Here is a 16181-nt window from a genome sequence, read left to right as displayed (position 1 = left end):
CAAGGACTCGGCAGGCTTTCTATTTTATGCGCGCGGTATCTTCTGGAACCCAGTTTTTCAGACAATAACTTTTTATTTTATGCCAGGGCGATAGAAACTTTAGTTTTGCTGAAGTGAATTAAGACCAGGGAAACAGTTATAGTTGTTTGATGGAGTGATGCCCTTTTACTTTAGAATATTTCTTGTTTAAATGTTGATACCTCACATTTGTTTTGATAAACTTAGTCTGATTTCTCACGTGACTAGTAAGCTTTTTAAGGTATCACTGGTGCCTTTAGAGTACTCAGTCATAATTTTATTTTTATGAGAGTTCAGGTATCGGGCTGAAGTGAGATGGATTTTTTAATTCTGTGATTAGATGTGCAACAACTAGGTACTTGGAACACTTCGTGATAATAGAATTTGGTGCCTAGACCCGGAAACAAAACAAAATATCACTCTGGTTTATGATTTATACTGGTGGTGTTAGGGACTTTTTGATAGGAAAGTGACCACATAATTGTTTTTTGCATTGTATTGTTAGTTATTTAGTTGAGTAACTTAGAGAAAATGGCTCTGTTCAATGTTCAGGAGTTTTTAGTAGCTCCATTGATCTAAGAGTTACCTGAATCTAGCCTTACTAAAGCTCAGTGGGCTGCTTTAGCAGTGGCATGTTGGGGTAATGTGTCTAGTGGTATGATTAAAGCACACATCAGATGTATTGCAATCCAAGCATTGATGGACTCTGGTAAAATAGATGAAGAGTTATGAGAGGCACAAGGCAAGAGGAATTGAAAGTTCACATTGAGTCTGAGGTGGAAAAGAAAGAGAAAAGTGATGCAGAGGTAGAGCTTAGATGCATAGCTACAGAAGAAAGCTTGATTAAGCTGAAAATGCAAGCCAAAAAAGAAAAAAGAGGAAAGAGAAATAAGTTTGATTAAGCTGAGAATGCTGGCAGAAAGAGAGAGAAGACAGGCACATAAAGAAAAAGAAGACAGAAAAGAGAGAGAAAAGAAAGAGAAGAAGAAAGAGCAGCAGAAGAAGAAAGAGAAAGAGCAAGAGAGGAAAGAGAGAGAGCAAGGAAGAAGGAAGATTATGAAAGGGAGATGGAGTTAATAAAAGCTCACTCCAAATTACCTGTAACACCGTCTAACCCTACCCAAGGTAATTCAGACCCTGTATTTGATGTGGTAAGAGTACAGAAGTCAATTCCAAAGTTTACAGAAGAAGCTCCAGATGAGTTTTTGATCACTTTGAAAAAGTGGCTTCAGGTATGGGATGCCCAGAAGATAAATGGTCAGTCTTGTTACAGTGTTCTCATAGGTAAAGGGAGAAATGCCTATTTACCCTTATCAGCTGATCAGTGTAAAGAGTACAAGGTACTCAAACACAATGTGCTACAAGTTTACCAGATGGCCCCTGAGTACTGCAATGAAAGATTCAGATCTTTAACAAAGGATGAGAAGATAACTTTCCTGGATTATGCCTATAAAGGAGAAGATATTTCAAACGGTGGTTGGAGGCTGCTAAAGTTAAAACTGTAGACGAACTTGAGGAGTTGGTAGTCCTCAAGCAGTATCTTAGAGGATTTCCTGAACACATAAGAATCTACTTGAGAGAGAGAGAGAGGTTAAGAAACTTGACAAAGCTGCTACATTGAGTTAAGATTATGATATTATAAGTAGTAGGCGTACCAATAATGTCAAGTACCAGAACCAACAATGCACAGGTTTTAGGTCTCATCCAAATTTCAGGAAGAAATTTATTTCTAGTGGTAATCCTTTTTAGTGGTAATACCAGTACAAAATAAGGTAATACCCCTCAGCAATCGAATGTTAAATCCTCACCATCCAGTTTCTCACAACAGATACAGAAGACTAATGTTGTTTGCTTTAAGTGTGGAAGAGCAGGACATTATAGTCGAGATTGTTATCAGACACAACAGTCAAAACCAGTTGGTCAAGTGGTCAAAGGTGACCAGGTGAAACAGACAATGACGAGAAGTGTGGGGAAGATTGAAACTGTAGGAAAGACTGAAACTAAACAAACAGAGTGTTTAGAAACCAGTGGAAATTTATCTTCAAGCAGTGAGTGGCTGAGTGGCTTGGAGGCTTTTAAGCCATATATCTGTGAATGTACACTGGCAACTCAAGGATGGAGTGTACAGGTACCAGTCAAGGTATTACGTGATATTGGGAGTAACCATACTATGGTAGTTCGTGGTGCTCACCCACAGTTGTTTTGAACGGTGTAGGAGGAGAAGAGGTAGGTCTTATATGCCGCTTGCACCTGTCCTGTGAATTGATGATAGGGAATGTTGATTTTTCTGTAAAGGACTCACTAACTGTTGAAGGTGTACATGTTTTACTGGGTAATGAAGTTGGTGGTGTACCATTTGTTCCTTGTCCTTTAGTGACAGACAAACCATTGAGGATTAGTCCTACGGTAGATTTAGAGAAGAATAACCTCCACCTGTTAAAAAGTTGTGTAACTACCAGGAGTATGAAGAGAACGCCATCAGCAAGTGAAGAAACTGAGGATTTACCTGCACAAAAAGGATTGAGTGAAGGATCTTTGAGCTTAGAAGTGCTGTTCCAGGAAAGTGAAGTTTCCCCTAGTGCTAACAATGAAAGGATTTCTCAAGAAGAGGAATCTGTTGTTATTGAAGAGACTCAGAGTAGTCAGAGTGTTCCTGAAGGTAGTAGTGAAACTACAGTAGCAGGGTAAGCAGGTATTGAGAGTTCAGCCCTTGAAGTTGGTCAAGTGAATAGAGAGAAGCTAATTGAACTGCAGAAGAAGGATACAACATTGGCTGATTTGTTCTTCAGAGTTGTTGATCTAGAAAAGATGCAAAAACTCCTATCTGTTATTATCTAAAGGAAGGATTGCTAATGAGGAAGCATCAACTTGCAGATATACCAGGACATATGGGAATCAGGAAAGTTGTAGAGAAGATAATGAAGTATTTTTTCTAACTTGGACTTCACAAGGATGTTAAGAGGTTTTGGAGAGATTGTCACACCTATCAAGTAGCTGGAAAACCGAATGAAAACATTCAGAAAGCCCCCCTTACAACCCATAGAAATTAGAGGAGAACCCTTTAGTAAGGTGATTATAGATGTGGTTGGACTGCTTCCGAAAACAAAGAAAGGAAATGAACATTGTTTACATTAATGTGTCATGTGGCAAGGTATCCTGAGGAGCTTCCTGTAAGAAGTATAAGTGTCAAGGTAATTGATGAGAAGTTGTTGGAGTTTTTCTCCAAGTTTGGAATACCAGAAATTGTGTAAAGTGATAGAGGAATGAACTTTAATTCAAAATTGTTCCAGGATGTGATGAACTTATTAGGAGTGAAACAACAGTTATCAATGGCTTATCATCCAGAGACTCAAGGAGCCTTGGAAAGGTTCCACCAGACATTGAAAAGTATGTTAACAAAATAAGTTTATGAATAAGGAAGAGAATGGGATGTTGGTTTACCCTTAATGTTGTTTGAAGTTAGGAATGCTTATTAAGAAAGTATGGGATGTTCACCATATGAGATGATTTTTGGTCAAGAAGTGAGAGGTCCATTGAAGATTCTTGCAGAAAATTGGGAAGAAAATCAAGAGGAAATCCAAGGAGAATAAGTGAAGAAGTTGAGGAAAAGATTAAGAGAAATTAGAAAATTCTCTTTAGAAAATCTGACAGTAAGTCGAGAGAAAATTAAAAGGTAGGTCAGTAAGTGCTAGTGTTCTTACCAGTGATAAGATTTCTGCTTACCAATAAATTTCAAGGTCCTTACAAGATAATCAGAGAAGTTAAGTGATCGAACTTATGTGATTGAAACACCAGGAAGAAGGAAAAGACAAAGGAAGATATATGTGAATCTTTTGAAACCTTACTTCTCAGAGACTAAAACTGAAACAGTGTCAGTAACACAGACTTCATCTACAGAGGACGAGGATGGCTATAAATTGGGAGCTGAAAGCAAGTTGAACAATTCTTCCATATTGGAAAATTTGGAGGATAAACTAAAACATCTGAGCGTTGAGCAAAGTGGTGAATTGAGTGAAGTGATTCAAAGTTTCCCTGAAAGTTTTGCAGATGTACCTAGGCGCACCAATCTGACAAAACATGACATGAAGATCAGAGAAGATGGAAAACCTTGTAAACAGAGAGCATATCGCTTTTCACCTTTTCACAGAGATGTTTTGAAGAAAGAAGTTGAATATCTGTTGCATCATGGATGAGCAGAACCCAATTCAAGTCATTGCAGTTCTCCATGTGTTATTGAAGAAACCAGCTGGCTCATTTAGGATGTGTACTGATTATAGGAAACTGAATTCCATCTGTGTGGCTGTCAATTATCCCTTGCCTCTTATAGATCAATTACAGTACTTGATAATATTGGGCAAGCCAAGTTTGTTTCCAAGATAGACTTGTTGAAAGGTTATTATCAGATTCTCTCAGATGAGAATGCTAAGTTGCTGTCAGCTTTCATTACTCCTTTTGGACTGTATCAATACACTGTTTTGCCATTTGGTCTGATGAATGCACCTGCAACATTCCAACGAGTGATGAATCAACTTTTAGCATCCATAGAAGGAGTAGACAAACAGATTGCAACAGGCTAATTTTGACTGGCATGTTTCAAAAACAAAACGAAAAACCTGAATGGAGCAGCGATTGTTATTCCCAACCTGTCAGCGCTTTATCTTAACTGGTGACAGATGGTACATCTGGTCTAAAACTCGAATCTCTCTCTCTTGCTACTAAGCTATTATCAAGAATGATATTATTAATTCTAAATTATGCTGTTAAGTTATCTAAATCACTAACTCTTTTGAGAGCTGACGCTACACTACATATGATATTTTAATGATTATTAGTATTACACATAACACATGATAAATAGAAGAGTGAATATATCAAAACTATGGAAAGACATACTGTGGCTCAACATTACAAGGCTGTGAATGAACACTAACGTCATTGCAGTTGAGAAAAAGGGATGGGGCTAGCAACTTCATACCTAGAGTCTTGCTAATTATCGGAAGGCTTTTTACCTTTGGCAGCACTCCTCTCTAATGGCGATGAGGTGTTATATATACACACACACACACACACATATATATATATATATATATATATATATATATATATATATATATATATATATATATATATATATATATATATATATATATATATATATATATGTTTATGTATATATATATATATATATATATATATGGATGGAAGATGGAAGTTTAGTAGTGAATGTTAAAAATTATTTCTTTGTTTGATGCTTTATTTATTCTTAATCTTCATCTTGCCTTAGGATAGGAAAGTAATATTTTACTAGGATATAGGAAAATCATTAATTACTTGTGGCAATATTGGCATGACTAATGAAGATGATCAACAGAGCCCTTGTTTTTTTTTTTTTATAAAACATCATAAAGGTTTTATCCATTTGAATTAGCCAGAGCCCTTTGTAACTTTATCCCAGAAATAGCTTTCTTTGCGAATACAGAGCTGCAGCTATCGAAGTTGAAAAAGAAATGGCATTATTTTGCGTTGCAAGAAATTCCAGTTGCATGTAGTTATTTGATCGTATTTATATTCAGTAATCTTTGACCCCATTGTTGCAGAATTTTTTATTTAATTGAGAGCATATTGTTGAATATTGTTTTTCTGTCCCCATGGTTTTTGTAATTTTTGTTGTCTGTTGAATTTCTTTTTTTTTTTTTTTTTAAATGAAGGGGCATCTCCCATAGATTTAAAGTGTATTGTTTCATATTAATGGGATTCTTCTCAAAGGTTTTGTTCAGAGAGTTTACTTCAAGATTATTTGCAGTTTTTATTGGTTACTTGTTAATCGGTTTCATACTACGACTTGTTTTTTTTTATAACGTTTGTTTTTTGCAGCCTCATTTCATTAATTCTTGTAAAAGATGAGTTTTCCTTTTATAGCTCACCTGAAAAAGTAGACAGGTAATTTCCCATTTTGATCTTCCAAAGAAGCAAACATAGTTGGAATGTCTCTCAGTTACATGAATATGGGGAGATCATTTTAGCTGTTTCCTGAATTTCTGGATTTTTTTTTCTTGATGTAATAATTTTATGTAGCCGTTCATATTGCGCCAGATGACTTTATGGATACCGTAAAGAGCTTACGCAATAGTAAACCACCCAGCTGTGATGGTTTTGCTAAAGCTTTAAAATTTCGCTACTCAGTAATTTACGTTTTTGCTAGCTCTCGTCTTTAATACTTATAGAATTTATCAGTTATTCAGAATTCTTACTCTTAGTTCTCTTTATGCCTAATCAGAAATTGCAAGAAGATGCAGGTGCTTCAGAAAATTATTGGAAGATTAACATTAATACAATTTCACCAAAGATATTGTAGCCGGTTCATTTAGTGGATTATATTCACTGAACGCCTGTGCCACATCGAGGAAGAATTGCTGAACTTGTCATATGCTTGTCTTGTATTCTCTTTTTTGTTGATGTGAGAAAAAAAAAATTGATAATGCTAATGATATGAAACTTTTTTAAAACGTTGAGGTATGCCGGTACATTTTCTGGCATGTTGTATTGCTCATTCTTCAAGCTGCAGTTTTATGTTAAAGAGGTCCCTCTAACAGGTGTCGTCAAGGCAGCATTCTCTCCTCTATCGCCTTAATACATACAGAGATATGTTGAACGTTGAACTGACCTCGCTTTATCAGTGGAAAAACAGTAAACAATATCTTATATGCCTATGACGTAGTTCTAATCTGCTCTTGAGTGCTGTCCCCCAGTCCCTAATTAGTATTCTTCTGCAATTATTTTTGAAGAAATACATATAATTTACAACGAAACCAAGACCCAATGTAAGTCATTGCTCTTTAGACCACTTAGGCTAAGATGACACTGAGGGACGTCAAAGGGAAATAAGCGATTAAGAAGTCGTGCCCAGCTTGAAAATTACTGGAACATAACATGACTGACTCTAAGCGACTTGTTTTTTCAGTCGTGCTGAGGTCCCCCTTGGCTTGTGTTTGCTCTTGAATGTTCTTACCTTAAGGAGATTCCGTCTTATTAACTTTGCAATGCTTCATTTGTGCTTGTTGTGACAAAACACTGATTTGTCGTTGTGTTATTTTCGTTGTACCCAAGTCATTCCAAATGACCAAAACAAATTCCGACCACTCCATGACTACCTTATAATAAACTCCCAACTAATCACTTGACCTATTCACGACTGCCATATTACGATCGAGGTTTACGCCGACTTTGAATGAGAGCAAGGTGGTCAAGAAATTTTTACCAGTCCAATCAAGATGTATGTTGAAATGCCGAAACTTTAGTCAGTGTCAGAGAGTAGTTTTTCACGAAGTAACTTACGTGAACATAGCCCAGTTTGGTCCCACTGCCGCTAGACCAACCATACATGAATTGTCGTATCTGGTGCGCATTATCAAGAAGATCTAAGAGGTACATCTGACATCACAGATGGCTCAAGAGTTATATGACTGTCGACTGGATTGCAAGAAAATTTGCCTTCTTTCACCGAAAAATCAGATTACTGGTACTTGCTCGTGTTGTAACAATGTCTTTGGCAGCCCTCTTCTTTTTCAAGTTATTCCCGAGAGACCACGAGACGTCATAATATTCCCCACAACAATATTCTTAGTCGATGAACAAACGTACCTCGCCTTCATTCCGCCGTGGAGATATTCAAGGAAAACCACAGACTATGAAAACCATCACCAAATGATTATATTCATTCTGATCAGCAGACTAGGAAATGATGGCAACCCGCTGAAGTAGAACTTCTTAAAAAGAGAAGGGAGTTGAATATCACTTTTGAGAAGGCTTTAGTTGCTTTTAGTTTTTTCATTGTTTCTCTGTTGTTTCCAGTGCCTTCATTCTCATTAGTATTCTTTTACCGTTTATGTCATGATCTCTATTGAAGGGCTACGTTGTTGGACATATGTTCTTTTGCGTATGATCCGGTTTACAGTACTGTTGTATTTTTATTTGTGCCTCTTCCTTAACTGTTATTGTCGTTTGTTCATTTTACTACCATTATTATTATTATTATTATTATTATTATTATTATTATTATTATTATTATTATTATTATTCCGATCTGTAGGTTTTTCCATTACAGTGGATGCTGTCATTGGTGCTTTAGCATCTTTGTTGTTCAACTCACTGTAATACTATTCAGCAATGTTAACCAAGTCCAGTGATACCCTTATTATTATTATTATTATTATTATTTATTATTATTATTATTATTATTATTATTATTATTATAAAATAACCAAACACTTTTCTCTTAGCTTAATGATATTTCTAAAAGACTAAGAAAACCGTTTGCACTCTTTTGAAGTCTAGCCTATTTTTCATACATTTTCTTCTTACATGCTCTTTTCACTTCAGTTTTATATAACACACTTACCACAATTATTCGTAAGGCTGTATTTTCACCCCTTCCGTCTCCAACTCAAGCACCTGTTCATCTGAACTTTTGCTTCCATGAAATAATGGTCAGATACCGTTCACTCGCTCGTCTCATTATCACGTCTATCAACAAACTCTTTCCCTTACCAGTTTCTCTTTCCAAAATGTACTTTCGAATGCTTTTTTTTTTGGGGGGGGAGGGGAACCATGTGAAGTCAAGTCCTCGTGTAAACACCTTTTGTTAAGAATCATTTCTCATTTACTCTAGGAACACAGTATCTGCCCTCAGTGCTGTCTCTTCCGCTGTCAGCTACCTTAGCACTTAAATACCTAGTGTAACTATACTCTCCTGCCAGAAAGGCACATCCCCAGACTCTCATAATAATATTCCCTTCTTTACGCACTCACCATTACTGTTTTTCCACTTGCTGCAAATATTTCATTTACCCTGGGCGTCACCTTTGTCTCTCAGCGCCGATATATTCAGCTTTTCCTCTGCGAAAATCAGCTCTTAGGCATTTCTGCCATCTACGCAACTTTGATGCACAGCAGTAATCCAAAATGCATAATTTTTTACATATCTAGGATTTTGCTTATGGCGCAGCAAACCAGCCAACCAGACATTTGGTGATTTTTACACCACGTGTCAATATTGTTCTAATTTTATTATAATGGCTATTCTGTTTTCCATCCGGGTAACCTGCAGGTGCTTGTGTGATCTGTTTGTCCCACTTCAGTCAGACTTTTGTTGTGGGAAGTCCATGTTATGTTCTCAGAACTCTAGTGCAAGTGTGTGTTACGTTCTCAGCAGAATTTGGATTTGGTTCAGTTAAGAATGGTTATGACCTAGTCTTGATAGCTCATGGTCACTTTTGTCATATTTTCTGTGCTCAACCATCCCGTCTGGGCAAGAATAACCCTGACGTAAACCTGGTCATTGCTAATAGCTTCATGACTGGCTGATCAACGACCATTTCACGACCATCAGGTTTCACAGTAATTTTATAAATATATACAAAAGGTTATGAAACTTTACGACTCATCAAGCTAGGCCGAGACGTAGCCTACCGAGACTTAACCAGACAACCCAAGGTAAGTTTCGCCTGCAAAATGCAGAATACCGCGACATAAGGAGCAGTAGTTAAACATATTGTTGGCCACGGTTTGGGCCTTAATGTTGTACCCAAACGTCAAGACGTTATGAAAATGTAGCCATATTTCACTCTTTTCGTACATCACACTTGCGTCCAACAGTGGTCGAGCTTCGAACAGTGTTACAAAATGAATAATTTTGCTTTATCTCTTTGTATTCATAATGCCACTAGGTATATTCAAACGGGAAGTTTGGTTGATGCACATTCCTAAACAACTATATCAAATTGACATGACTTACTATTGTGATGAAATACGTTGCAAACGCACAGGTGAATATTTAGATATATATTTATGTTCAATATGTAATATGTTCTGAAAATTAATTATGGGGTTGTTCCTTGTTCCCTTTACCGAATTCTTCACTTCATCTTTTATTCATATCGGCATTCCGTCATCGTTTTGCAATTTTTATTCAGCGTAATACGCTGCATGGTTCCTTATTGTGACTTTATTTCTCGCATTTGGGTTTCATAATTAATTATTTACAGCCACTCCTATTTCTACTTCTCCATTTGGTGTCATTTTGTAACTGGTACTGCTCCATGTTTCCGACCTGTTACATGCCATAACAAACATGTGTTATTCTCTCTCTCTCTCTCTCTCTCTCTCTCTCTCTCTCTCTCTCTCTCTCAAAGAAATAAACAAACAAACACATACGCACACCACAGATTTAACGGCCACATATAACGTGTAAAAAGCAAACCATATAAACTATAAACTATGTGAAAAAATAGTAGCCCCCCACCGGATCTCTGAGCATACATTCGAACCGGCCTTCTCTCTCTCTCTCTCTCTCTCTCTCTCTCTCTCTCTCTCTCTCTCTCTCTCTCTCTCTCTCTCTCCGGCATGATTTCTTGTACCTCCGGCCTGTGTCACATATATGTCTGTTTTGGTTTCAGCCTTACAGGCCTGGTAAGTCCTTGTCATTAATCAGATTTTTTCGTTTATTGTCAAAGCGGAAAGCGAAATATTCACTTTATCCTTACGCAGGGCTAGTATTATTATTCGGACATCTTTATAACGCCAGCGAGAATGGCAACGGACATGTGATATTGGAATAGCCAGCATCAGAACGGCGTCTGTCAAAATAACTTGCGTGCAGTTTGACAAACGGGACAGCAATGCATCGAAGTAAACTTCACATGATAGTTGGCCTGCTGGCATTCTGGGAGCCAAGCGACAGATATAGAGAGGAGAAAATCCATTGGGAAATTCGCCGGAGTTATGTTCATGTCTCGTGAATTTTCGGCCTGGCTTTTCACTCTCATCCTTGTTCTTTATTCCCTGTCACTGGATCTCCGTGTTTATAGTTTATCTCTCCGCATTTGCACTTCGGTTATATTTCGTATGTTGGAAATTCTTCATTTTCTTTAACAGTTTTTTTTTTATATTACATACTTATAGAAAATATTTGAAGAATTGAAATTCTTATTGGTCGTTTTATTCTTCTGTTTCCTCTAGAAATTTTTATACATTTTCACTTCTAATAGTAATTATTTTACCTTTATGCTCTATATGAATACACAAAGAAGATACAATTCTCTCTATTGTTTGTACAGTATGAAATGATAATAATGGCTATATGAATACACAAAGAAGATACAATTCTCTCTATTGCTTGTACAGTATGAAATGATAACAATGGCAATAGTGGTAAAGAATATACAATTCTCTCTATTACTTGTACAGTATGAAATGATAATAATGGCAATAGTAGTAAACATCTAATAACGTTGTAACCTTTAGTATTACTGTACCGTATTACCGTAACCGTCTCTTAGTAAACATAATGATGTGAAGTGGCGACTCAGTGAAACGTTAGGAAAGAGGAAGAGGGAGACAAAGAGGAAAGTCGCGGAGCGTCTCAAGGGTGACACCGAGGGGAGCTGCATTCCTTGAAATGGTGTTGAGCAACGATGGATTCGCAGGAGGTGTGAAATTGGTTGATGGCTAGATACGTTGAGCGAGGGTAAGGACGATTAATTGGTTGACGCAATGGCTGGTTGCTTCCCACCCCTCGGACCACCGCTATTTGGTTGTCGGACTCTCGCCTCGGCCATTGTTCATTTTCTTGAGTGAAGGGTTACACTCACGGTCCGAGTTACTGTGACTCATTTGGTGAAATACCATTACTCGCACGGGCACATCACTCGATGGAAACTTTCATCCCAGTGGAAAGTTTGTAATTTATTTTTTTATTTGAAATATCTTCAGCTTTTTAAAAGTCTGTAGTTTCTTATATATATGAAACTACAGACTTTTAAAAAGCTGAAGATATTTCAAATGTCTTCAGCCGATATTGTATTCAGTGTAATGTCCAGACATTTAATGATAAAATTTGTAAACTTTTTCTTGAGGACTAAGGGTACCTTACTACGTATACTAGGCTAAATTGAAATTGTTTAAGCCTACGACATTGTCATGTTTTAATTATCTTCTCGCCGCGTCAAATTCGCCTCATTCGTCATGCAGAAATACTTCTGTTCTTGTGCTGTCAAAATTACAAATCGTTGCCAGATTTTCAAGTTGCAACATATCTGTATCATATTTTTCTCTATTAAGTTCTTATCTGTTCTTTGTGAGTTTGTGATTAAGAATGATAGATATTTCCGTTTTCAAAATCACACCTAACTTTGTTTTATTTAGTTATTTCAATGCAGTATGCTTTTGTTTCTGTAGTAAGGTTAAGCCCACTTCATCTACCATCTATTCTTTAAATAGATGATAGGGGCTGCAGCAGTATCTTCAGAACGTTAGTTTTAAAATTCCTTATACTTATCTTTTTATCAACATACTTATGTTCCTCATTGGACTGGTCGATATCGTACTCGGCTAGCACTCTACTAGGCTCGCGTTCGACTCTCCGGCCGGCCAATGAAGAATTAGAGGAATTTATTTCTGGTTATAGAAATGCATTTCTCGGTAGCCTATAATGTGGTTCAGATTCCACAATAAACTGCAGGTCCCGTTGCTACGTAAAAAAGTCTAATCGTTCGGGCCAGCCCTAGGAGAGCTGTAAATCAGCTCAGTGGTCTGGTTAAACTAAGGTATACTTAACTTTATCAACATACGTATAGCATTCGAATTTTGATGTTTAAACGACGCACTCTTCCAGTCTCCAGATGTCGTACCTGAACCTTCCTTCAGGATTTGATGACACTGCGGTCGCGGATCATTCACGGGTATGGATGGTATAATGATAGAAGGAAAGAGATCCGTCACAAAGGGACGACCTTGATGTGACGAAAACTGAATCCCAATCCTACAATCATGAGGAGAGAGAGAATGAAGCGAGGAGGAGGAAGAGGAGGAGGAGGATCTTACGCCCTTTTCGTACACAACCTCTCACGGTCCTTCCCTTTACAAACAGGGTACAGAAAAAAAAAAAAATGGAGTAGATTTGCGGTCCCACCAAACACACAAAAGCTCTTGTTGGCAGTAGAGGGCAAAACATACACCGTTTATGCTTAGATCACATGATTACAGAGCGCAAGAACCCAAAGCAACGGAAAGGGTTGTTATGGAATCGGATAACCTTTACGAATTAGGGAGAACAATAGTTGCATCCATTCCTACTGATATCAAAGGAAGTTGGGACAAACTGTCAGAGCTTTCCTCCCTCGTCAAGTAAGCCGGCTTGTCACTCAGACTACCAATTTGGTCGGTATTCCGAATAATCCTGGCAGAGAGAGAGAGAGAGAGAGAGAGAGAGAGAGAGAGAGAGAGAAATGTAAAAGGGGTTTATTCCCGGTTTTTCTTTATTTCTCTCCTTTACCCTATTTTGTTCCTATCCTTAAAAAAAGTATACCTTAGTTTAACCAGGCCACTGAGCTGATTAACAGCTCACTAGGGATGGCCCGAAGGATTAGATTTATTTTTACGTGGCTAAGAACCAGCTGGTTACCTAGCAACGGGACCTACAGCTTATTGTGGAATCCGAACCACATTATGACGAGAAATGAATTTCTATCACCAGAAATAAATTCCTCTAATTCTTCATTGGCCGGTCGGAGAGTCGAACGCTGGTTCAAAGCGTGCTAGCCGAGAGCTCTACCCACCCCTCCAGTGAAGAACTATCCTATCCTTAAAGAGGCAACCAAGGCTTCTTACGTTTAAAACGAAGGAATTGTCATGATCATGTATCACTGGAATTTATAAGGGACTAGCGTAAATGAATCTGGAGGAGACTGTTAATTGCTGAATTTGTCTAGATTAAGGATTGGTTAGTTCAGAATCGAGTGAAAAAAGAATTGTGATTATTATATTTAAATCTGATTTTTTACACAAGGTTTACAGCCATTGACGGTATCGTGATATAACCCTACTAAATACCGTGAGTGGTACAACTAAAGTAAAAGAAGAATGCTGATTAGAGTGCAAAGAGGTATGCAAAAGTTATACATTAAACCAAGTGATCTCTTAATAACTATCCCTGGTAGTTATTAACAGATTTTTTTTTTGCAGGATTAAGTACAATGTTGTATATTACTGAACTTTACTGAATCCATGATAATATTGTAATTTTTGTCTTATAGATAGTCTTGTAGAAAATCTACATCGTGGTGGGTTTCTTATGTCCTTATCCAAGTCTGTGTCACGACAAGTATTTTGTGGCCTTACCAACGCAAATATTGTACTATGTAAGAGAGCGAAAGTTGCTGTTGTACAGTTTTACTTTAGACTTCAATATTGATGCAAGATGCCTACGTCAGTGGTCATTGATGTTGAAATATAAGGATACGGTTAAAAAATTATTAGTCAGTATCAAAGAATGCTTTCATACTTCAGGTTCGATAGGACCCACCTATATGCACTTTCTGTTATGGTGCAGTAGTTTTTTTTTCCAAACTGGTCGCATTTCCAAGTGGTATACTTTTCACCAGAATGTTCATTTCTTTACCCTACTACTAAGAAACGTTGAAGCTGATATTCGGTGTAATCGGTATCCTATAGGTGCATTGAACTGCAGCCCGGATGGAGACAAATTATTATGTGATTTCTTCTAGTAACACCTGATTAATTTCTCGAACAGTGCACTGATTAATGCCATATTTTGACTTATGGTAATTATCTGCGTAACAAATTAAAAGAGTTTAACCGCCTGCTTTCTCGTTTCCAAAGAGTTGCAGCGATATATTTTGTTTTCAGTAGCATTTTAGGCAATGATAATAGTAATAGGTATCATTATTATTAACTGAAGTTACCGCAGTCTTTCTGTGATGAAAAAACTCATAGTTGAGCATAGAATGCAATTTTTTATAGTTGTCATAATTCTATTTGGAAAATTGTTGTTTCTCCGGTATGAAGTACCGGAAATATATGTAAAATTAGAAAGTTGGCAACCATGAAAAAGGAGACCGAATATGGGAAGAGGAGGCTGCTGTATTTCTTGTTGATAAAATTAGGGAGCAGTTGGGAGGCGACCAGAAGAATGAGAAAGGTAGAGCTTTTTAAGTAAGAAGTAAAAGATGAAGACGGAAGAGATGCACGTTGGAAAGGAAACAACAATACAGCGCTATTTGGATCGGTGTGGCCCTTTATCGTAAATGTTATGAAAGGGCGCAGCTGCAATTGGGGGTTTAATCAGTGGCAGGCGCTGTCTTGTACAATGGCTGGGTTGAAACATGAGAGGGAACATGGGTTCTTTGAGGTGCACGCCAACCAGCCAGCTAACTAGCCATCTCTCTCTCTCTCTATCTCTCTCTCTCTCTCTCTGTGTGTGTGTGTGTGTGTGTGTGTATGTATGTGTGTGTGTTTGTCTCTCTCTCTTTTTCTGTGATAGTAGGTAACAAAAACTCATCTCTATTCACTATGCTGATATGATTAACGGTAGGGTGAAGGTATGGAAAGGAGTGATGAATAACAGTTTTCGCTAATCAGAACTGCACAAGAGTTGCTTTGTGTTATTCGCTTAACTTTCAAGTAAATTCATGTCTGTTTACTGTACGTTCATATCAGTATTACCTGATTAATATTTACATGCCCACAGTAAAAGGTAGCATGATATTTTAAAGTGGATTTTGGTGGCATTTTCCGTGAAGAAACTCTTCATAAGATTTATATTCAGTCTTTCGGTTTTAAATTGCCTTTGCTTTGTCGGATTTTAGCATTTGGTTTTATTGGAGCAGCAACTATTTGCACTGCATTAAGTTCTGTGAGACCTTTTGAAGCTAATGCCATATGTGGGTAACTTGTTTGCTTGGGTATATTGCAAGTTATTATAGTAAATATAGTAACTTGTTTGCTTGGATATATTGCAAGTTATTATAGTATATATACTATAATAACTTGCAATATATCCAAGCAAACAATTTACCCACGTACGGCATTAGCTTCAAAAGGTCTCTCAGAACTACTATAATAACTTGCAATGTATCCAAGCAAACAAGTTACCCACATACGGCATTAGCTTCAAAAGGTCTCACAGAACTTACTGGAGTGCAAATAGTTGCTGCTCCAATAAAACCAAATGCTAAAATCCGGTAATGCAAAGGTAATTTAAAACCGAGAGACTGAATATAAATCATATGAAGAGTTTTCAGTTCTTTATATTCTTTATTACGTATTCGATGAAACAAACACATTTGGTGTCTTCGTTTCAAGCAAAA

General features: G+C 37.2%; 1 protein-coding gene across 1 annotated transcript; it reads left to right on the top strand.

Moving 5' to 3' along the window:
* The first annotated feature begins 746 nt into the window (after positions 1–746).
* LOC136850632 (uncharacterized) lies at positions 747–4211 on the top strand. The gene is made up of 4 exons (XM_067124353.1): positions 747–824; positions 1847–2066; positions 2393–2677; positions 3871–4211. Exons 1-4 carry the CDS (start codon positions 747–749, stop codon positions 4209–4211), a joined length of 924 nt encoding a protein of 307 aa, XP_066980454.1.
* The last annotated feature ends 11970 nt before the right edge of the window (positions 4212–16181 follow it).

Source organism: Macrobrachium rosenbergii, chromosome 3, assembly GCF_040412425.1.
Source record: "Macrobrachium rosenbergii isolate ZJJX-2024 chromosome 3, ASM4041242v1, whole genome shotgun sequence".
Classification (NCBI taxonomy): domain Eukaryota; kingdom Metazoa; phylum Arthropoda; class Malacostraca; order Decapoda; family Palaemonidae; genus Macrobrachium; species Macrobrachium rosenbergii.
This window is presented reverse-complemented; position numbering and strand designations above follow the sequence as displayed.

Excerpts from the sequence above, each read along its gene's own strand:
- LOC136850632 (XM_067124353.1), top strand. The coding sequence starts at position 747 with ATGAGAGGCACAAGGCAAGAGGAATTGAAAGTTCACATTGAGTCTGAG. Across the intron at positions 825-1,846 it reads AAGAGAAAAGTGATGCAGAG|ATACAGAAGACTAATGTTGT; the intron begins GTAGAGCTTAGA and ends TTCTCACAACAG. Across the intron at positions 2,067-2,392 it reads TGGAAATTTATCTTCAAGCA|TGACAGACAAACCATTGAGG; the intron begins GTGAGTGGCTGA and ends CTTGTCCTTTAG.